The sequence below is a fragment of the Rhinichthys klamathensis genome, unplaced genomic scaffold (genome assembly GCF_029890125.1).
Source record: "Rhinichthys klamathensis goyatoka isolate OS25496 unplaced genomic scaffold, OSU_Roscu_1.1 h1tg000874l_1, whole genome shotgun sequence".
Lineage (NCBI taxonomy): Eukaryota > Metazoa > Chordata > Actinopteri > Cypriniformes > Leuciscidae > Rhinichthys > Rhinichthys klamathensis.
In genome coordinates, this window is record NW_026607235.1 from 180,504 (window position 1) to 204,365 (window position 23,862).

General features: G+C 43.2%; 2 protein-coding genes across 2 annotated transcripts in view; both read left to right on the forward strand.

Annotated features, from left to right (window-relative positions):
* Positions 1 to 14,585, forward strand: part of LOC130078440 (thrombospondin type-1 domain-containing protein 4-like) — a 63,756-nt gene extending 49,171 nt beyond the window's left edge. Inside the window, exons 11-18 of the mRNA XM_056243954.1 lie at positions 607 to 801; positions 5,308 to 5,437; positions 9,159 to 9,360; positions 10,447 to 10,620; positions 11,914 to 12,087; positions 12,508 to 12,687; positions 13,361 to 13,562; positions 14,376 to 14,585. Coding sequence (XP_056099929.1) covers positions 607 to 801; positions 5,308 to 5,437; positions 9,159 to 9,360; positions 10,447 to 10,620; positions 11,914 to 12,087; positions 12,508 to 12,687; positions 13,361 to 13,562; positions 14,376 to 14,506 — 1,388 coding nt within the window. The 3' untranslated portion in view covers positions 14,507 to 14,585. The remainder of the gene's footprint in view (positions 1 to 606; positions 802 to 5,307; positions 5,438 to 9,158; positions 9,361 to 10,446; positions 10,621 to 11,913; positions 12,088 to 12,507; positions 12,688 to 13,360; positions 13,563 to 14,375) is intronic.
* An 8,059-nt stretch (positions 14,586 to 22,644) lies between these two features.
* slc24a5 (solute carrier family 24 member 5) overlaps positions 22,645 to 23,862 on the forward strand; it is a 32,316-nt gene continuing 31,098 nt past the window's right edge. The window contains exons 1-2 of the mRNA XM_056243955.1: positions 22,645 to 22,827; positions 23,557 to 23,736. Coding sequence (XP_056099930.1) covers positions 22,671 to 22,827; positions 23,557 to 23,736 — 337 coding nt within the window. The 5' untranslated portion in view covers positions 22,645 to 22,670. The remainder of the gene's footprint in view (positions 22,828 to 23,556; positions 23,737 to 23,862) is intronic.

A 23,862-nucleotide genomic window follows, 5' to 3' on the forward strand; every position in this document is an offset into this window, starting at 1 on the left:
AGAAAAGCATTCACTGTTTGTTAATAGCTTTAATAAGGATTAATTATATTTAATTCATACAAATAAATATGTCTGCTTGAAAGAATAAAGAATGATGTGTAAGTAGTTATAAGGAATAAATATATCATTCATTGTAAAGAAGACTGTGTTGTACTTTAGGAAAAGTGGTTTTATTTCATTTTAAGATATTTTTTAAGTAACAGTAGTTAAATCTGTATCTGTATTGCATGTTCAAACTTAAAAATCATTCATATTAATAGGTTAATAGATGTTTTCTCCGGGAGTATATGGGTTTGGAAATTTTAGAGAAATTCTAAATTAACGCATTACAATTGAACTAAACCCATTATATTTTAGTCGACTAAATCTACTGTAGATTTAGTCGACTAAAATGTTATTGTATTTCGTCGACTAAAACTAGACTAAAACTAAAACAATTCAGATGACTAAAATATGACTAAAACTAAATGGCATTTTAGTCAAAAGACTAAGACTAAAACTAAATCAAAATTTGCTGACAAAATTAACACTGCTCTGTTGCCTTTTATTCCTCTATCATGTGAAAATGACAGCATTCTGTTCACTGTATCTTGTGTTGCTCCTCAGTAAATGTTGTGAACGGTCAGACGGGCTCTGATGCGAACGGCCGGTCGACCCTGGAGGGTCACGAGGGGTCAGGGGTCAAGTATCCCCCCCCCATCCCGGATAATCAGCTTCCCGAAGCTCCGCCTTCAAAGCGAGTCCGGGAGTATAACTGGAAGCTCAGCGGCTCCACCGACTGCAGCGCCTCCTGTGGCAGAGGTCAGAAACACACTGGACTGATTCATTCAGCACTGCAAAAAATGCTTTTCTAACTTAGTATTTTTGTCTGGATTCCAGTCCAAATATCTAAAAATTCTTAAATCAAGATGCGTTTACTAGATGAGTAAAATGACATAAGATATTATGTCCTGGTTTCCGGGGGAATTAATCAAAAGTAAGTTGTGAGTGAGTTGTTTCTTAAAACAAGCAAAATTATCTGCCAATCCAGTAAGAAAAATCATGTTAATTCAAACAGATAATTTTTCTTGTTTTAAGCACTTAATTTTAATTTATTTCCCCAGAAAACAAGACTTAATATCTTATATCATTTTTACTCATCTAGTAAATGCATCTTGATTTAAGAAATGTTTGATATTTGGACTGGAAACAAGACAAAAATACTAAGTAAGAAAAGCATTTTTTGCAGTGATGTAAAGCCAGGTTCACACACGATTTGGCCGTCTGAGACAAAGTTTGCAAATCCTAAAAGAATCCTCTGATCCTAGGCTAAAAGTCTTTGATCGTTAGCTTGACGTGTTCACCGACAGCTGATTAATGGCCGCTGCGATCAAACTTTACCTCTGACGAAAAAAGATTTGACTCAGTCCTGCAGTGACTCTCCTGTGACGACCGTCAACTTGTCTTCGTTTTTCAAGACAAACTGTGACCAAAATTAGCGTTAGAGATTTCTTTGTAGCCACCGTTTCAATCCCGCGTGTAACGCAGCTCACATCACCGAACAAGTCTTTTATTGATGATGTAAAACTCCAGACATGTTTTCTAGCGTGCGTCCGTTTTTCACGTGTTTTCACTGTCGTACAGTTTGACATTAATGACAACTGAGATCGTCCAGTCATTTTAAGCCAAAATGGGAGTCAACCTTGAACAAATTGCAACAGATGCAACAGAAGTGAGTGACGCCTGAGTGTCGGCTGAGTGAGTGTCGGCTGAGTGAGTGACGGCTGAGTGACGGCTGAGTGTCGGCTGAGTGACGGCTGAGTGACGGCTGAGTGTCGGCTGAGTGTCGGCTGAGTGACGGCTGAGTGACGGCTGAGTGACGGCTGAGCGACGGCTGAGTGTCGGCTGAGTGACGGCTGAGTGTCGCCTGAGTGTCGGCTGAGTGACGGCTGAGTGACGGCTGAGTGACGGCTGAGCGACGGCTGAGTGTCGGCTGAGTGTCGGCTGAGTGACGGCTGAGTGACGGCTGAGTGACGGCTGAGCGACGGCTGAGTGTCGGCTGAGTGACGGCTGAGTGTCGCCTGAGTGTCGGCTGAGTGACGGCTGAGTGACGGCTGAGTGACGGCTGAGCGACGGCTGAGTGTCGGCTGAGTGTCGGCTGAGTGACGGCTGAGTGACGGCTGAGTGACGGCTGAGCGACGGCTGAGTGTCGGCTGAGTGTCGGCTGAGTGACGGCTGAGTGTCGCCTGAGTGTCGGCTGAGTGTCGGCTGAGTGACGGCTGAGTGTCGCCTGAGTGACGGCTGAGTGACGGCTGAGTGTCGCCTGAGTGACGCCTGAGTGAAGGCTGAGTGACGGCTGAGTGTCGGCTGAGTGACGGCTGAGTGACGGCTGAGTGACGGCTGAGTGTCGGCTGAGTGAAGGCTGAGTGTCGGCTGAGTGAAGGCTGAGTGTCGCCTGAGTGTCGGCTGAGTGACGGCTGAGTGTCGGCTGAGTGAAGGCTGAGTGAAGGCTGAGTGTCGGCTGAGTGTCGGCTGAGTGACGGCTGAGTGTCGGCTGAGTGACGGCTGAGTGACGGCTGAGTGTCGCCTGAGTGACGCCTGAGTGAAGGCTGAGTGACGGCTGAGTGACGGCTGAGTGACGGCTGAGTGACGGCTGAGTGACGGCTGAGTGACGGCTGAGTGTCGGCTGAGTGTCGGCTGAGTGACGGCTGAGTGTCGGCTGAGTGTCGGCTGAGTGTCGGCTGAGTGACGGCTGAGTGACGGCTGAGTGTCGCCTGAGTGACGCCTGAGTGAAGGCTGAGTGACGGCTGAGTGACGGCTGAGTGACGGCTGAGTGACGGCTGAGTGACGGCTGAGTGACGGCTGAGTGACGGCTGAGTGACGGCTGAGTGACGGCTGAGTGTCGGCTGAGTGACGGCTGAGTGTCGGCTGAGTGAAGGCTGAGTGTCGGCTGAGTGTCGGCTGAGTGACGGCTGAGTGTCGGCTGAGTGACGGCTGAGTGACGGCTGAGTGTCGCCTGAGTGACGCCTGAGTGACGGCTGAGTGACGGCTGAGTGACGGCTGAGTGACGGCTGAGTGACGGCTGAGTGACGGCTGAGTGACGCCTGAGTGACGCCTGAGTGAAGGCTGAGTGACGGCTGAGTGAAGGCTGAGTGACGCCTGAGTGAAGGCTGAGTGACGGCTGAGTGACGGCTGAGTGACGGCTGAGTGACGGCTGAGTGACGGCTGAGTGACGGCTGAGTGACGGCTGAGTGACGCCTGAGTGACGGCTGAGTGACGGCTGAGTGACGGCTGAGTGACGGCTGAGTGACGGCTGAGTGTCGCCTGAGTGACGCCTGAGTGAAGGCTGAGTGACGGCTGAGTGTCGGCTGAGTGACGGCTGAGTGACGGCTGAGTGACGGCTGAGTGACGGCTGAGTGTCGGCTGAGTGAAGGCTGAGTGTCGGCTGAGTGACGCCTGAGTGACGGCTGAGTGACGGCTGAGTGTCGGCTGAGTGTCGGCTGAGTGACGGCTGAGTGACGGCTGAGTGACGGCTGAGTGTCGGCTGAGTGTCGGCTGAGTGACGGCTGAGTGACGGCTGAGTGACGGCTGAGTGTCGGCTGAGTGTCGGCTGAGTGACGGCTGAGTGACGGCTGAGTGACGGCTGAGTGAGGGCTGAGTGACGGCTGAGTGAGTGACGGCTGAGTGACGGCTGAGTGAAGGCTGAGTGACGGCTGAGTGTCGGCTGAGTGTCGGCTGAGTGTCGGCTGAGTGACGGCTGAGTGACGGCTGAGTGTCGGCTGAGTGTCGGCTGAGTGACGGCTGAGTGACGGCTGAGTGACGGCTGAGTGAGGGCTGAGTGACGGCTGAGTGAGTGACGGCTGAGTGACGGCTGAGTGACGGCTGAGTGACGGCTGAGTGACGGCTGAGTGACGGCTGAGTGACGGCTGAGTGAGGGCTGAGTGACGGCTGAGTGAGTGACGGCTGAGTGACGGCTGAGTGACGGCTGAGTGACGGCTGAGTGACGGCTGAGTGTCGGCTGAGTGTCGGCTGAGTGACGGCTGAGTGACGGCTGAGTGACGGCTGAGTGTCGGCTGAGTGTCGGCTGAGTGACGGCTGAGTGACGGCTGAGTGACGGCTGAGTGAGGGCTGAGTGACGGCTGAGTGAGTGACGGCTGAGTGACGGCTGAGTGACGGCTGAGTGACGGCTGAGTGACGGCTGAGTGACGGCTGAGTGACGGCTGAGTGAGGGCTGAGTGACGGCTGAGTGAGTGACGGCTGAGTGACGGCTGAGTGAAGGCTGAGTGACGGCTGAGTGACGGCTGAGTGACGGCTGAGTGAAGGCTGAGTGTCGGCTGAGTGTCGGCTGAGTGACGGCTGAGTGACGGCTGAGTGACGGCTGAGTGACGGCTGAGTGTCGGCTGAGTGACGGCTGAGTGACGGCTGAGTGACGGCTGAGTGAGGGCTGAGTGACGGCTGAGTGAGTGACGGCTGAGTGACGGCTGAGTGTCGGCTGAGTGTCGGCTGAGTGATGGCTGAGTGACGGCTGAGTGACGGCTGAGTGACGGCTGAGTGACGGCTGAGTGACGGCTGAGTGAAGGCTGAGTTACGGCTGAGTGAGGGCTGAGTGACAGCTGTATAGTCTTTTACTGTTATATGTCAACAAGATTCAACAAGACATCTTCACCTGCTATACCCAATGTTTAGATCTGTTGTGGTATTTATGCAAATTAGCAAATACGTAATTAAATTATGCACCGTTTGCCCATGTTAACAAACAATTTGTAAAAACTTGTAATAAATTTTTTGTTTGTCTTGATGTAATTAATCAACTCAGTAATTTGCATGATGATATCTAAAGGTTAAAATTTTTACCCTATTCACGTGAGAAACAGAATGAATAGACTATATTTGGGTCTTTGGGTCTCACTCACTATTATATATTTGGTGTAAAACGCTAAAACTGCTCTCATGTTTAGCAAATGTGAGTACGTTTGCTGTCATCTTTGCAGGACTGTGATATGAAGAGCAAAGTAACATATTTTAGCCCATTACAGGCGCTACACTGGTATAAACATCAATATCGGTACAATATGCGTCACATGACTAAACTTAATTCATCGGTTTTAAATCCCTCCGTTTTGAGAGTCCACACTACAACACGGAAACACCGTTTTCAAGGTTATCCACTTTGGAGAGCGTTTTCAAAAAGCAATTTTCATTAATAAAACCGCGTCTCACTGTGGAGATGGCCAGACGTGTTCGGCCTGAAGAAGGAACCCTGGGCTGGTTTAGTGCTGCGTCTGCCGCTGGATTAGTGCAACACCTGCATGTGTTCCTGGTTTGCAGGTAGCAGGTACTCCGTGTTCGTCTGCGTTCATCGGGTCACTCACACACACGTGCCGATCGGTCTGTGTGACGGCAACACCAAACCCAGCGCTCAGGAGGAGCCCTGCAACGTCCAGCCCTGTCCCGCTTTGTGAGTCTCTTCTTCTTCTCTGTTTCTTCAGGTGTAGTTTAGCTCCAGGTAGGGGTCTAGAGATCCAAAAGAGTTGCTTATCTGGACCGGATTTGAAGAACCTTGCAGTAAAGGATGTTGTGTGACACTCGTGTTTGGCCTATACTGACACCCAGTGGTGTAAAGCCAGCATTGAGGCTAGTCTAGCCATACTGATGTCTATAGTGTCTGTAGTGCTGTAACCGTTTCAGAGCTGTAATATGATGATATATTACCATGATATGAGTGATCCTCTGGATTTAGATCTACATACAGTATTTATAGTGTTGTCTAGAACAATATCAGTGCAGCAGCGACTCAAAACTACTGAGAGATCAAGACAATTAAGAGATTTAAATATTGTTGGTTTTGTTTGATTTAGAGATTTAAATATTGTTGGTTTTGTTTGATTATAAATTTAAATATTGTTGGTTTTGTTCGATTTAGAGATTTAAATATTGTTGGTTTTGTTTGATTTAGATATTTAAATATTGTTGGTTTTGTTTGATTTAGATATTTAAATATTGTTGGTTTTGTTTGATTATAAATTTAAATATCGTCAGTTTTGTTCGATTTAGAGATTTAAATATTGTTGTTTTTGTTTGATTTAGAGATTTAAATATTGTTGGTTTTGTTTGATTTAGAGATTTAAATATGGTTGGTTTTGTTTCATTTAGAGATTTAAATATTGTTGGTTTTGTTTGATTATAAATTTAAATATAGTCAGTTTTGTTCGATTTAGAGATTTAAATATTGTTGGTTTTGTTCGATTTAGAGATTTAAATATTGTTGGTTTTGTTCGATTTAGAGATTTAAATATTGTTGGTTTTGTTTGATTTAGATATTTAAATTTAGTTGGTTTTGTTTGATTATAAATTTAAATATCGTCAGTTTTGTTCGATTTAGAGATTTAAATATTGTTGGTTTTGTTTGATTTAGAGATTTAAATATTGCTGGTTTTGTTCGATTTAGAGATTTAAATATTTTTTGTTTTGTTTCATTAAGAGATTTAAATATATATATATATATATTTTTTCGATTTAGAGATTTAACCTGTTAACTGTCACCCCCCTTTTTTTTGCATAGACATAAAAATCACTATCCAAACTTAAATGGTTGTAATTCAGGAATGCTTTGGAATATAGACCTATGGCTGGTCTTGTTTTAAAGAAGACAGTTTCCAGATTATTGTAGAAGTCTAGAAATTATAAAAAATGAAACAGAAAAAAAGTTATATAAGTTTGAGTTTATGAAATTGTGTAATGTAAAAATATAATTATTAATATTTTATATAAAATATATATATTACAAAATATATTTTACTCTAAAACTGCAAGTTGTATTCCAAATTTTAGGTTGATATCTCAAAAAATGAGCTTTCAGTAAGATTTTATTCGGGCGCAGCACCCAACTTTTTTACTAGGTGAACACCAGACTCCATTACTGCCCATATAAGGGCGCCTCCATTTTCATATATGTTTTGAGTGATCTGAACCATGTATTTCCATAATTTTCATACAATTTATGAAGTAGAAGTAGTATGGGTGGTTTGGCAGTATTTGATTTGAATTCAACCTCTAATAAATGCATAAAAAGACTACGTTATAGCGTTATAGCTTGCAGCCGCATCACAAATCGAGAATCCATACATTTTTCTTTATATTTAAAAAAATGTCAGACCTTTTTTTCTCATAAAATGGAATTGGTGTTATCTTTTGAACTCATGGTATGAAAACAAACTGAGGTTTCTACCAATCTTTCATGATTTTTCATGTTTATTGTTATTTCAAAATAAAGGCCTAAATACTCCTAATGAATATGAAATATTCTTGTTGCAAATTGATAAATTACTGCTCCTCTGTAATTTATTTTAGATAACAGCCACCAAATATGAAAACTAGAGATTTTAAGCTTTCAAATGATATATAGTTTGGCAATATTACTTTAGGTTTTTACTAAGATATTATTGTTTTAAACATGCAATGGCAAATTGGCCTGCCGGCTAGAGATTTAAATATTGTTGGTTTTGTTTGATTATAAATTTAAATATCGTCAGTTTTGTTTGATTTAGAGATTTAAATATTGTTGTTTTTGTTTGATTTAGAGATTTAAATATTGTTGGTTTTGTTTGATTTAGAGATTTAAATATGGTTGGTTTTGTTCGATTTAGAGATTTAAATATTTTTTGTTTTGTTTCAATAAGAGATTTAAATATTGTTGGTTTTGTTCGATTTAGAGATGTAAATATTGTTGGTTTTGTTTGATTTAGAGATTTAAATATTGTTGGTTTTGTTTGATTTAGATATTTAAATATGGTTGGTTTTGTTTGATTTAGAGATTTAAATATTGTCATTTTTGTTCGATTTAGAGATTTAAATATTTTTTGTTTTGTTTTAATAAGAGATTTAAATATTGTTGGTTTTGTTCGATTTAGAGAATTAAATATTGTTGGTTTTGTTCAATTTAGAGATTTAAATATTGTTGGTTTTGTTTGATTTAGAGATTTAAATATTGTCATTTTTGTTCGATTTAGAGATTTAAATATTTTTTGTTTTGTTTCAATAAGAGATTTAAATATTGTTGGTTTTGTTCGATTTAGAGAATTAAATATTGTTGGTTTTGTTCAATTTAGATATTTAAATATTGTTGGTTTTGTTTGATTTAGAGATTTAAATATTGTTGGTTTTGTTTGATTTAGAGATTTAAATATTGTTGGTTTTGTTTGATTATAAATTTAAATATCGTCGGTTTTGTTCGATTTAGAGATTTAAATATTGTTGGTTTTGTTTGATTTAGAGATTTAAATATTGTTGGTTTTGTTTGATTTAGAGATTTAAATATTGTTGGTTTTGTTCGATTTTGAGATTTAAATATTTTTTGTTTTGTTTCATTAAGAGATTTAAATATTGTTGGTTTTGTTCGATTTAGAGATTTAAATATTCTTGGTTTTGTTTGATTTAGAGATTTAAATATTGTTGGTTTTGTTCGATTTAGAGATTTAAATATTCTTGGTTTTGTTTGATTTAGAGATTTAAATATTGTTGGTTGTGTTTGATTAAGAGATTTAAATATTGTTGGTTTTGTCAAGTCAAGTCACCTTTATTTATATAGCGCTTTTAACAATACAATTTGTTCGATTTTGAGATTTAAATATTTTTTGTTTTGTTTCATTAAGAGATTTAAATATTCTTGGTTTTGTTCGATTTAGAGATTTAAATATTCTTGGTTTTGTTTGATTTAGAGATTTAAATATTGTTGGTTTTGTCAAGTCAAGTCACCTTTATTTATATAGCGCTTTTTACAATACAATTTGTTCGATTTAGAGATTTAAATATTGTCGTTTTTGTTCCATTTAGAGATTTTAATATTTTTTATTTTGTTCCATTAAGAGATTTAAATATTGTCGTTTTTGTTTCATTTATAGAGATTTAAATGATTTTTGTTTTGTTCGATTTTTAGAGATTTAAATATTGTTGGTTTTGTTCCATTTAAAGATTTAAATGTCGGCTGGTTTTATATAGAATAATCGATAAGGTTTATGAATTTGTGTTAATGTCTTTAAGTGTTTTATAATGTCCCCAAAAGACTCATGAGGTGTTATATAGTGAATAGTCTGTTTGTCGTCAGACGTCACTACAGTCGTGTAATGACACGAGCTCTCCTAGAACGTTGCTGACTGATATGTGTGTGTGTGTGTGTTCAGCTGGGACGTCGGCGAGTGGTCGGAGTGCAGTAAGACATGTGGTTTGGGTCTTCAGCATCGCCAGGTCTTGTGTCGTCAGGTGTACGCCAACCGCACGCTGAACACACACTCCAGCCGATGCCACGCGGAGCGGCCCGAGACCAGCAGCACCTGCCAGCTGAAGATCTGCAGCGAGTGGCAGATCCGCTCCGACTGGAGTCCCGTGAGTGACAGCTGTCAGTCACAGCCCTCCTCCCCGCTGATTGGCCACAGACGTGAGGGGGGGCAGTGGGTGGAGCTTTGGACTCATTTGGGTTTGATAACTGCAGTAAAACACTAGTCACGTCAAGTCACGTTTATTTCTACAGCGCTTTTTACAATACAGATCGTTTCAAAGCAGCTTTACAGAGATAACTGGACAATAATGCAACAGAGTTTGTTTCTAGAAGAGAATAGCGTCACAGTCCAGCTTAAGTAAGTTCAGTGATGGCTCATTTTTGTTGTAAAAAAGTTATTAATTTAGTTAATTTATATATATAGCGGCTCTGGAGAAAACCGTGATGTCATCGTCCAGCTCAGTTCACTTCTCATATAATGCTGTCAGTGCAGGAGATCAATAATATTGATGAATATTAAATTAAATATCACCAACTAAGCAAGACAAAGGCGAAAACGGCGACAAAGACAGAAAAGAAAGTCTCATTAGTTGGTTACAAGTAAAACTAAAAATATGCACACATGCTTTACTGTGGCAGTTCCAAATTTCAAACATGAGGTAGAAGCGCATAGACTGTATAAAAATATGGACGTAGTGTCCGAAAGCCCAAAGTGGGCGGAGCCGGCGGTCGCGCGTCACTCGCGGATAAACGAACATGTGTAGCGCGGCGGATTAGCTGAGGTGACGTGACGCTAACACACAGCAGACAAACGGCTAGCAGTGACATCAGCGGCAATCCACCTGTCACTCAAGTGGCCACGCCCTTAATTATGCACAACTTTAGGGCTTAATATAATAAAAAACGAATGAGTTATAAAAAAGTTCACCGTCCTCACAGTTGTCATGAAGGGCAAAATTAGCAATATAGACCAAAACCACTTTTTGCACCAGGCCGTAAACATGTTTATTCTGCTGTAAAGTTGGGCATTTTAACATGCGGGTTTATGGGACGGAGTCTCTTCTGCAGCCGGCCTCTAGTGGCCAGTGGAGGAACTGCAGGTTAACTCACTCACTGTTGATTCAAGAGAGAGACGGGAAGGTTGCGCTTTGTTAGAAGCATATGTGCATTAGTGTGTGTGTGTGTGTTGTCAGTGTTCTGTGCCCTGCGGCGTGGGTCAGAGGTCACGTGAGGTGCACTGTGTCAGTAATGTTGGTGATATCGTGGCAGACGACGAGTGCAACATGAAACTGCGTCCCAGTGACGTGGAAAACTGTGACGCGGGTCCGTGTTCGAAGAGCTGGTTCTTCAGCGAGTGGAGCGCTCAGGTGAGTCACGCTAGACTGCGATTAATCCTGCAGCGCTATCAGAAAGCAATTTACACGTAATCACAATTAAAACGAGTTGGCTTATCACGATTTTGAAATGGCAAAGGCTATGAATATATTTTCTGTGCAGCGTGTCAGTGAAGCACGAAACGCGGCTCACTCTGAAAACACTGAGTTTGAGTATAAAGTAAATTTGAACATGAAAAGCATTTTTGAACCTCTTGTCCAACAAAAGACAACATTTAATAACATGCTTTTACTCCAAACTCACTTCATCAGGACAGCTGAGCTCGTCCTTCTGTGAGATGATGCGCTTCTCACACAGAATACGGCAGTCGTGTGTTTATTAGTCGTGTTTAATCAGAGCGTTTCATTCTTCTGTTTATTCAGATACAGAGAGTGTGAGGCCGATAGGGGTTTCCTGGAATGATGTGTGTTATTGTACTTCTGGTGGGCATATTTAGCGTGTGTGTGTGTGAGACGCCCTCTGGTGTTCAGAGGGATATGTGGTGTGTGTGTGTGTGTGAGACGCCCTCTGGTGTTCAGAGGGATATGTGGTGTGTGTGTGTGTGTGTGTCAGACGCCATCTGGTGTTCAGAGGGATATGTGGTGTGTGTGTGTGTGTGTGTGTCAGACGCCCTCTGGTGTTCAGAGGGATATGTGGTGTGTGTGTGTGTGTGTGTGTGTGTGAGAGAGAGAGAGACGCCCTGTGCTGATCAGATCAGGGCCCTGGACTCAGGTACGGCCCTCTGGTGTTCAGAGGGATATGTGGTGTTGTGTGTGTGTGTGTGTGTGTGAGACGCCCTCTGGTGTTCAGATGGATATGTGGTGTGTGTGTGTGTGTGAGAGAGAGAGAGACGCCCTCTGGTGTTCAGATGGATATGTGGTGTGTGTGTGTGTGTGTGTGTGTATGTGTGTGTGTGTGTGTGTGTGTGTGTGTGTGTGTGAGACGCCCTCTGGTGTTCAGATGGATATGTGGTGTGTGTGTGTCTGGTGTTCAGAGGGATATGTGGTGTGTGTGTGTGTGAGACGCCCTCTGGTGTTCAGATGGATATGTGGTGTGTGTGTGTCTGGTGTTCAGAGGGATATGTGGGGTGTGTGTGTGTGTGTGTGTGAGACGCCCTCTGGTGTTCAGATGGAGGAGTATCTACTACCGATCACTGACAAACTGCGCATAAAATAATCGCAGCCTTTGCCAAATCGCGTGCGGATTCATTGCGATTAATTGTGCAGCGCTAGTTTCTGATTGTGTGTGTGGCCGGGCTGACTCTCGTGTGTGTGTGTGTTCGGCAGTGCTCTGCGGACTGTGGCGTGGGTCTGCGGACTCGCAGTGTAGTGTGTCTCAGCGATCACACCAGCGCTCTGCCTCTGGAGGGCTGCGGGTCCGAGCGGCCGGGCGAGACTCAGTCCTGCAACAGCGGCCCCTGTGAGAGCCACACCGAGTGGGTCACCGGGCCCTGGACTCAGGTACTGCCCTCAGGATAACCCTGTGCTGATCAGATCAGGGCCCTGGACTCAGGTACGGCCCTCAGGATAACCCTGTGCTGATCAGATCAGGGCCCTGGACTCAGGTACGGCCCTCAGGATAACCCTGTGCTGATCAGATCAGGGCCCTGGACTCAGGTACGGCCCTCAGGATAACCCTGTGCTGATCAGATCAGGGCCCTGGACTCAGGTACGGCCCTCAGGATAACCCTGTGCTGATCAGATCAGGGCCCTGGACTCAGGTACGGCCCTCAGGATAACCCTGTGCTGATCAGATCAGGGCCCTGGACTCAGGTACGGCCCTCAGGATAACCCTGTGCTGATCAGATCAGGGCCCTGGACTGATGGTGCATTGGTCTTGTGTTGGTGTGTTCATGAGCTGTGCGTGTGTGTGTGTGTCAGTGCTCAGCGGAGTGTGGCGTGGGCAGTCAGCACAGGGCAGTGGTGTGTCTGATGAGCTCAGACGAGGGTTTCTCAGTGATGCCGGCGTTCGAGTGTTCGTCTCTGGACCGACCGATCAGCCAGAAGAACTGCTTCGTCAAAACCTGCGCAGCAAAGTGGTTCCACACCGAATGGAGCGAGGTGAGACACACACACACACACACACACAGAGAGACACACACACACAGACACACACAGCGAGACACACACACACACACACACACAGCGAGAGACACACACACACACATCTCATCAGTTAAAGGAACACAAACTAAAGGAGCCATTTCACACTGAACTGCAGACGGGAGTAAACACACTAACTGAGAGTCATGTGTCTGTGGTTCTTCTGAGATTGAGTTTATTTGACATAAAAAGTAGCAATACAACATTGTTACAACTTGTTTGTCAAGGATAACACAATCAAGTTGCATTAACTTATTTCCATTGTGGTCCTTGATTTTTTTTTTTTACGAGACATTTTGACAAACGATGCGCACACAAAAATAACTATCACAACAAAAAATACACATATATATCCATATCTATTAAGGCATCCTATTAAAAAATAGGATAAGGCAATCTATAAACAATCGTATACTAAAACCAACATTATCCGTTAAAACCTCAGCTTCTTCCACTCCTGCCCACCGGTATATACAGACGTCCTGTTACCGTACAATGTCTTACACTTACATAGAGTCAAATCCATAACACTGTGTCTAGTATAGTGTCCATGTCCTGCATTAACCCGAGAGAAATATGAGTTAAAATATATTATTCTGTTGTTCTGTGCGTGATGTTTGCATGTATCCAGTGCTCTAAGTCGTGTGAGTCCGGTTACCGAGTGCGAGAGGTGCGCTGTCTCTCTGACGATCACATGACCAGCAGTCTCTCTGACGATCACATGACCAGCAGTCGCTCTGACGATCACATGACCAGCAGTGACCTCTGTGAGCAAACACTGAAGCCACATGAGAGGGAGGAGTGTAACCCTGAGCCCTGCCTTCCTCTGATTGGTCAGTTCCTTCGTGAATATATGAATATCAAGTGGCACGTTAATAATGTCACATTTTCCCAAAATCAACTGAAAGAAACAATATTTTGCATATTGTACATCATTTGTATTTGAAAAATGTATATATATATATATATATATATATATATATATATATATATATATATATATATATATATAAATTGTATTTTGTATGTAGAAAAAAAAATATATATATATGTGTATAGATATAGATCAATAATATATATAATTATATATATACATTTTTTTATTAATAAATTCATAAAAAATGTGTATATATATATATATATATAAACTGTATTTTGCATGTAGAAATATATATAAAATTATAAATTCGCTATTATGCATGTACAAAAATTATATATAATTATTATTACGTATTATGTATATTAACTGTATTTTGCATTAAAAAAAGATAAAAATATATATAGAGAAAATATATATAATTATATATATTTGTTTTTAAATAAATTCATTTATAAAAATTATATATATATATATAAACTGTACTTTGTATGTAGAAAATTTAAATATATATATATTATTATATATTATATACATTAACTATATTTTGCATATGTATATATGTACATATATATAACAATATTATATTATATAATTATATGTATTTGTTTATAAATAAATAAATAAAAATGATGTTTGTGTGCATATAGAAATTTAAAATAAATAAATAAATATTAAAATATATAAATATTTGTATGTTTTCTGCTGTGACCTGAACATGATGTGGTGAGACTCCCCACAGTATCTGTGTAATTTCTGTGTTTTGCAGATGAAAAGTGTCGTGATAAATACTTCAACTGTAACGTGGTGGTCCAGGCCCGGCTCTGCGTGTACGACTACTACCAGACGGCGTGTTGCGTGTCGTGCCGGCGCGCGGAGAACACGAGGCGTCGGTCATGAGCACACCACCGTCTCACACACACGGGTCCCTGCCGGAGCGAGAGACACTGCACACACACCGCTCCGGAGAACGAGCCGGAACCCGAACCGAGATCTGGACCTCTAAAGATCTGGACTGGACCCGGTGCCGTGCGTCAGTGTCACGAACTGCAGCAAACACAGAGAGAATACACTGTAACACTGAGTGTGTGTCACTGTATTAACAGCCAGTTCTGTTCACTTCTGTTCTGTTCAATTCTGCTCAGTTCTGTTCAGTTCTGTTCTGTTCAATTCTGCTCAGTTCAGTTCTGTTCTGTTCAATTCTGTTCTGTTAAATTCTGTTCTGTTAAATTCTGTTCTGTTCTGTTCTCTTCAGTTCAGTTCTGTTCTGTTAAATTCTGTTCTGTTCTGTTCTCTTCAGTTCTGTTCTGTTCAGTTCAGTTCTGTTAAATTCTATTCTGTTCTCTTCAGTTTTGTTCAGTTCTATTCTGTTCACTTCTGTTCTGTTCTGTTAAATTCTGTTCAGTTCAGTTCAGTTCACTTCTGTTCAGTTCTGTTCAGTTCAGTTCTGTTCTGTTCAGTTCTGTTCTCTTCAGTTCTGTTCTGTTAAATTCTATTCTGTTCTCTTCAGTTCAGTTCTATTCTGTTCTGTTCTGTTAAATTCTGTTCAGTTCTGTTCTGTTCTGTTCAGTTCTGTTCTGTTAAATTCTGTTCAGTTCAGTTCTGTTCAGTTCTGTTCAGTTCTGTTCTGTTAAATTCTGTTCTCTTCAGTTCTCTTCAGTTCTGTTCTGTTCAGTTCAGTTCTGTTAAATTCTATTCTGTTCTCTTCAGTTCTGTTCAGTTCTATTCTGTTCAGTTCAGTTCTGTTAAATTCTATTCTGTTCTCTTCAGTTCTGTTCAGTTCTATTCTGTTCAGTTCAGTTCTGTTAAATTCTATTCAGTTCTCTTCAGTTCTGTTCTGTTCAGTTCAGTTCTGTTAAATTCTATTCTGTTCTCTTCAGTTCTGTTCAGTTCTATTCTGTTCAGTTCAGTTCTGTTAAATTCTATTCTGTTCTCTTCAGTTCTGTTCAGTTCTATTCTGTTCTGTTCTGTTAAATTCTGTTCAGTTCAGTTCTGTTCAGTTCTGTTCTGTTCAGTTCTGTTCTGTTAAATTCTGTTCAGTTCAGTTCTGTTCAGTTCTGTTCTGTTAAATTCTGTTCTGTTCTGTTCTCTTCAGTTCTGTTCTGTTCAGTTCAGTTCTGTTAAATTCTATTCTGTTCTCTTCAGTTCTGTTCTGTTCAGTTCAGTTCTGTTAAATTCTATTCTGTTCTCTTCAGTTCTGTTCTGTTAAATTCTGTTCAGTTCAGTTCACTTCTGTTCTGTTCAGTTCTGTTCAGTTCTGTTCTCTTCAGTTCAGTTCAGTTCTGTTCAGTTCTGTTCTGTTAAATTCTGTTCTGTTAAATTCTGTTCTGTTCTGTTAAATTCTGTTCTGTTCAGTTCACTTCTGTTCTGTTCAGTTCTGTTCAGTTCTGTTCTGTGCTCTTCAGTTCTGTTCAGTTCTATTCTGTTCACTTCTGTTCTGTTAAATTCTGTTCTGTTCAGTTCACTTCTGTTCTGTTCTGTTCTGTTCTGTTCAGTTCTGTTCTGTTCACACTGCGTGGATTTAATCTGAATTCAGTTGAACTGCAGTGTGAACGTGTTCAGATCCGGTTCTCAGTTCAGATCTCAGCTAACAGGGAACGTTCTCAAAGTTATGATGAAACCTTCTCTCTGTAACGTTAATATAACGTTCGTTCAAAGTTATCTGATGTTTAATAATGTTCTCCAAACGTTAGCACGAACACATTATCTGTACGTCGTTTATGTTGAATGTTCGTTTGACATTTTTTATATGTTGCCGCTTGTTTCAGAACGTTCAAAATGAACATTTCAATGATGTTTGCAAAACATTCGTATAGCCAAGAAAAAAACGTTAACATTTAAAAACCTGGATGTCAGAGAACATTAAACGTGTTAAAGTCCCCCTGTTAAAACCCATATAAATCACCAAAATTACACATTTAAACTAGCCTGGTTAAAACCAGAGCATTCTCAGTTGTAACTGGCAAAGCGTCATAGACAAATCATTTCCAGAGGGGCGTCACCAACGGAGTCGCGGATAGACCTAAACCCAATCAGAGCGATGGAGGAGATGACGTATGCAGAGCGGCGGAGACACATGTTGTTCTTTACTCGGTTTTTAACTAAAAGGAAACGTTCAAATCGCTTAAAACAGACGCGATCGCTGATTGGAACGAGTGATGTTCGACGGCGGCATCCATCTTTGTAATGAAGGCTACAAAATCTGCTTCGAAATCCCAGCGCTGTCGTCATCGTGTAAAGCCCGCCCCAACGCTTCTGATTGGTGCCGCGATTTCGGCGGATTGGAAATGGGCTTGAATGAGCTCTTTGCCAGACTAACTTTCAGAGCAAATCTAAATTTGTCGGAAGTTGTCTGGTCTTATAATATCTTGAATGTAACTCGACACCCTCGCCTCATTTAGTATGCGCAGTTCTATGAATATGCAAATGAGCCCCGCCTCCACTCACTCCCTCAGCTCAGAGATCCACTGGTTGACGATCACACGTTGATCTGATTGGTTACAAGGTCGTTTGTGACGTCAGAAACACCAGCGATTTCAAACCGTGTTTTTGAGACTGTCTTTGGTTCACTGCAGTTTTAAGGAGGAAATACTCAGCAATGCTGTCGACTTATGAACTTACACATGGTGTGTCTTAATGATGTTTTATAAACAAAGTTCGGGAGGAGCACGTTCAAATAATCATTCCAATCAACTGGTCATCAAACAATTACCATGTCTAACCTATCAGCACGAGAAGGAGCATATAAATATTCACTCTGTCAACTCACCTAACATTCCTTGACAGTTTCAGCATCTGGTCCCGCCCATTTGTTACAATGTCTGAGATCGAACTCTTCCCGTCCGACGACGACTCCTTCGTCGCCCAGGCTCCATCACAGCTTCCCACCGCTGCAATGAGCTCCCACGCTCAACAGGACACCGCATCTGAACTTCCAGCATCACTGCGCGGCCGCCGGTCTAGCCGAGCCGCTTCCCGTACTCCGAGGCGCTGGGGCTTGCCCTCACCTCCACCATCAAGACCTCCTCCACCATCTCCAGCTTCCTCCTACACCTCAGCACAACCCAATATTCCTGCAATTGAGAAGTGGACAGTGCTGGGGTTGAAACAAGCGCTAATCAGCGCTGATGTTCATTTTTCTAGGAGAATGAACAAAGCACAACTATACAACCTGTACGTTTCACTCCAGGCAGCTTTCCCTTCTCCAAAATCCACTCCACCTTCAAAATCCGCAAAAAAGGCAAGTAATTACAAGGCTCCAAACTCACGTTCCCAGAAATCACCTTCTCCCGCTCTTGCAGGGCCCAGTTTTCCGCGAGCGCCAGGCCGCAGCAGGCCTCCAGCTAGCCTGGGCCGCGCCCCAGATTACGCCGCCGTCAGGCCCCTCTCTTCTCTCCGCTCCGCTGAGCTACAGACCGCAGTCTTTTCCAGCACCTCACGTAACAATGCCAGTTTCAAGCGAAACGGGCCGCTCTTTCAGCGTGAGTATGCCAACGGCACAAGCCCAACTACCACATACTTTTCCTGTCACCTTTTCCAACCCTTTCCCCTGTCCATGGCCTGCAGCCCCACCACCAGACACTAGCGCGAGGCTGCTTCAGCTAGAGGCGCAGGCCCAGGCACCTTTTCTACCTCCCCAGCTCCCCTCCTTTCCCACTTTTCCAGTTCTTCCTCAAAAGCTTTAGGGGCCGACCCAAGTGTGAGGTTGCCTCCACAAACGGCCTCGGCCCCAGGGGGTTTTCTTCCTAACACCTTTCCCCAAAATCGGTCTCCTTTCACGCTGTTCTCCGCAACGCCGATGCCCATCCCGCCGAACGCTACAGCTATGGAACCGCCCCCTGTTGCCAGCAACATCAGAGCACAGATCCTCACAGGTGCGGACATCGATTTATCTTCCCTTCTTTCTTTACTCCCCCCCCCCTCTGTCTCAAATCGCCAAATCGACTGCGGCGATTTTGCAGTCACCCTCAAAAACCCAGTTAATAATTCATCCCGCATTCTGTCGTTTTCTGAATTTGCAATTGCTTTCAGCCGGTATAGCGAAATAATTTGTGCCGCACTTCCCCACAGGAGACGAGAGCTAAACGACTATCTCGCGATAATCGCAGAGCTCGCGTTATCATACGGAGGAACCCATTTTAATACTTACCACAAATTGTTCTCCGCAAAGTGCGCCGTCCGCGTAGCTCAGTGGAACCAGTGCCCTTACTGGGGCGCCCTAGACACAGGGCTACACAATAGAGTGTTCCTAGGCTGCCGTAACATTTCCTGCGCTGTTTGCAGATCCGTTTCGCACTCCACCACGGCGTGTCCCTTGATTAACCCTGCAAATCCTCCCCGCCCAGATTCACCAGCTGGGAAATCAACCAGTTATGTCCCGCGGCCAGCAAACATTAATTTCAACGACTCAGCCACAGATTCTAAAAGAAGAAAAACCTCCTTCCCATCCAACAACCAAGTCTGCAATAACTTCAATTAAGGACGTTGCTCACGGCAACGCTGCCGTTATTTACACATCTGCAGCTATTGCGGTGGCGCGCACGCTCGCACTATATGCCCTGTAAAAAGGTCCGTAAATAAAGATTCCAAAAATTACTTGTCGACTCCTGTGAATTTTTCTCGTCTGTCTTCTGAATTAGCTCACCACCCTAACACTAACTTTACTGACTATTTACTGTCTGGTCTCGAACACGGCTTCAAACCCGGCGTTGAAAGCCTTCCCACTCAAAGTATCATATGTGACAATCTCCAGTCTGCTCTCGCTGAACCTGAAACAGTCGACTTCCTGATTAAAAAAGAAATCGAATCAGGCTTCATGATTGGTCCGTTTAACATTCCTCCTTTCGTTTTGAATGTTTCCGCGTCAGCCCCATTGAAGTGGCCACAAGAAAATTTTCAGGCAAAAAACGTTTAATAATCGATCTCTCAGCCCCGCATAATTCTCCGTTTCCAAGCATAAACAGCCTTATCTTGCTTGAACAATTTTCTCTTCATTACCACACCATTGACCAAGCCATAACCTTGATTAAAGACGCAGGCTACGGCGCTTGGCTCGCTAAAGTCGACATCACTTCTGCTTTTAAAGTGATGCCCATTCATCCAGATTCATGGCATTTGTTCGGCGTACGCTGGCAAGAGAAATTTTACTTTGCCGTCCGTTTAACTTTCGGCTGCAAAAGCAGCCCCAAGATTTTCGACATGCTATCAGAAGCCATTTGCTGGATTCTTTACAATAACTACTCGATACCCTACTTAATCCACCTGTTAGATGATTTCCTAATTATATCACCACCCGACACCATCCCAGCCGCGCATCTTCTCACAGTCCAAAAAGTCTTCGCTGAGCTCGGGATTCCAATCGCCCAAGAAAAATATTGCCGCAGCAGCGTCATCCACTCCGCTCCCGCAGGAGCTCAAGTCTATGCCCAAAATAGTTTGGGATTCTCAAGCAAGATTGAAAGCAAGTCTGGTCCACTGCCGCAGCAGTGTCATCTACTCAGCTCCCGCAGGAGCCCCATTACTCCGTCCAAACTTGCTCCATCGCCGCAGCAGTGTCATCTACTCAGCTCCCGCAGGAGCCCCATTACTCCGTCCAAACTTGCTCCATCGCCGCAGCAGTGTCATCTACTCAGCTCCCGCAGGAGCCCCATTACTCCGTCCAAACTGGCTCCATCGCCGCAGCAGTGTCATCTCCTCCGCTTCCGCAGGAGCTCCATTACTCCGTCCAAACTTGCTCCATCGCCGCAGCAGTGTCATCTACTCAGCTCCCGCAGGAGCCCCATTACTCCGTCCAAACTTGCTCCATCGCCGCAGCAGTGTCATCTCCTCCGCTTCCGCAGTAGACCTTCCCCAGCCTACTACCTGAGAAGCACACCTATCCAACCTCAAAGACAACCAACTCCCGTCCTATGGTAGAAGAAGCCTTCCAGCGACTAACCCCTTCCCACGGCTGATGTTTTAAGCTTTGCACTCCGCAAGTTTTGGGGGGTCATCAACATCATTTTGGCAGCTGTCCGGCATGTTATTTTACAGCTTTTGGGGGAGTCCTCTGGGTTCGGGCCGAATACCTAACTCGGAGCCCTCTCCTCGGACAGCACGCCAAATACGCATTTATTCTATCTGACTTATTTGTAAGTGTGAACTCGTGAAATGATGTTTTATAAACAAAGTTCGGGAGGAGCACGTTCAAATAATCATTCCAATAAACTGGTCATCAAACAATTACCATGTCTACCCTATCAGCACGAGAAGGAGCATATAAATATTCACTCTGTCAACTCACCTAACATTCCTTGACAGTTTCAGCATCCCTCCACCACCCCGACTCCTCACTCTTGGCTTATCTTATTTATTTATTTCACAGCCAGGAATACGGGGGGAGTCCTCTGGGTTCGGGCCGAATACCTAACTCGGAGCCCTCTCCTCGGACAGCACGCCAAATACGCATTTATTCTATCTGACTTATTTGTAAGTGTGAACTCGTGAAAAGCAGATTAAACACACCACATAGACACATAAACAACTTTAAACGCTGGATTTACACCACAGGGGGACTTTAAAGACTGAGAAATTATGTATTTACAAAATACGACTCACAAATGTGTAAGCTAATTCACATTCACACAAAGTTTATATATTTGCAAACTGAAATTCACAAACTCGTTCATGTTCACAAGATTAGGTTCAGAAATGCAAAGCTCTGAACGTTTGAGGCTTTCCTTTAGCCAATCAGATGTGGGTTTCCATCCAGCCAATCATCAGCTTTGAATCAAGAAGCAAAATGTGCCTTGATTAATTTTGAGACAATTTTAGCTCCATAATAATAACAAATGAGAAGAGCTTTGAGCGTGATCACAGGCTTCGTATGATTTATTGAGCTAGCGTGTATTTATATTTTGATCACATTCATAATTGTAGTTTCTACGCAGATTTGTTGAGCTGTATGTTTTTACTCGTTATAAAGATTATGATTAAAGTCTAAAGTTGAATTCTGTTCCCTGAGTCTTTAAATGAATCTGGGAGTTTTAAACTGGGGTTCTGGGAAATGTAAGATTAAACTAACTACTGTAGCATAAATACATTTGATTATAATAAAAAATATATTTTTAATAATTTGATAAACATTTATTTCAACAAATAAGTTAATAAATCAGATTAAAATGTATACATTTATAATGATAAATACTTTTTTTTCATTTTAATCAGATTTATTTATTATTTATTTAAATAATTGAATAAATATGTATTTAAATAAGTTAATAAATCTGATTAATATCAATACATTTATAATGATAAATAAAAGAGTCATGCATGTAAGTGTGGGCCATAAATGATGTTGATTTGCGCAAAGGATCGGTTTCTCTGCTTAAGAGGCTCATAATTTTGCATGATAACATTTGTATTTGTCAAACTGTTTCAGCCCTGAAGGCCTGAGACTCGTTCATGCAGAATAATGAGTCTTGTGACACACACACCCACACTCTCACGCGCGCACACACACACTCTCACGCACACACTCACACACACTCTCACGCGCACACACACACACACACACACTCTCTCACACACGCACACACACACACACACACACACTCTCACGCGCACACGCGCGCACACACACACTCTCGCTCTCTCTCACTCATACACACACACACACTCTCACACACACACACACACACACACACACACACACACACACACACACACACTCTCTATCTCTCACTCATACACACACACACACTCTCACACACGCACACACACACACACACACACACTCTCTCTCTCTCTCTCTTTCTCTCACACACACACACACACACACACACACACTGTCTCTCACTCTCACACAGACACACACACACTCTCTCTCTCTCACACACACACACACACTCTCTCTCTCTCTCACACTCTCACACACACACACAGACACACACACTCTCACTCACTCACACACAGACACACACTCTCTCACTCTCACACACACACACACACACTCTTTCTCTCTCACACGCACACGCACGCCGACAGCTCCGTGAAGCTCCTCCAGCATCAGTGATCTGTGGGAGCGATGAGGACACACACACTCCTCCGCCGGGAGAAGCGCAGGGACGTCCTGCTGTACATCATCGCTGCCGTTCTGCTCGTCTTCGCAGCGGCTCATCTCGTCTCCAGCGTGGGAGAGGCTTTCCAGCGCAGCGCTTCTGCCAGAGTCCGTCGGGACGCCGGTGAGTGAACACACACTCTCACAGCAGCTTCAGTACGAGTCCGATAACACACACTCTCAGTACGAGTCAGATAACACACACACACTCACAGCTTTAGTACGAGTCCGATAACACACACACTCACAGTACGAGTCAGATAACTGTGTTAATGCTGGAAACTTCACATAAACTTCTCGAGTTCTTCTGATATTAATATTAATATATATCACTGAATATTGTCTTTAAACCTTTTCAAATGATGTCCATGATTTGTTTGTGTGTGTGTGTGTGTGTGTGTGTGTGTGTGTTCACACAGCAAGTGCCAAAACTATTACCAAATTTTTTTTTTCCTTTGTATAATTTTGTGATTATTGTAATTCCTTTCTCTAAAGCACTTTGAATTGCCATACTGTATAAAATGTGTTATATAAATAAACTCGCCTTGCCAAGTTTTGTACCATTCCCATCAAGTAAAAAACTAAACAAAAAAACGAAACGTACAATTTTTCGGTCAAAAATGACAGATTTGTTGGTGTTTTGACATGCCCTGTCTTGGTGCTTGTTTCTGTTACCTGTAACGTCCCTGTAATAAGGCCATAAAACCCAGAATTAACATTTATTCACGAGACAACATATTGATCCATCATTTGTAAACACAGATGTTGTGTGTCAGAAAGCTGACTGTGGGTCAGACTCAGACACAGCAGTTGATGATGAGTGTGTGTGTGTGTGTGTGTGTGTCTGTTGCAGGGAATGCGAGCGAGTGCATCCCGCCGCAGTCCTCAGAGTTTCCCGAGGGATTCTTCACGCTTCAGGAGAGGAGAGACGGAGGGATCCTGATCCACTTCATGATCGTCTTCTACATGCTTCTGGCCGTGTCCATCGTGTGCGAAGACTACTTCCTGCCGTCCCTGGAGGTCATCAGCGAGCGTAAGCGGCCGAGGTCTGAACGGGCTTTAACCTGAAGCCCGACCCGACCCGACCATTACGGTTATATCTAAGCCCGAACCCGACCCGGCCCGACCATTACGGTTATATCTAAGCCCGAACCCGACC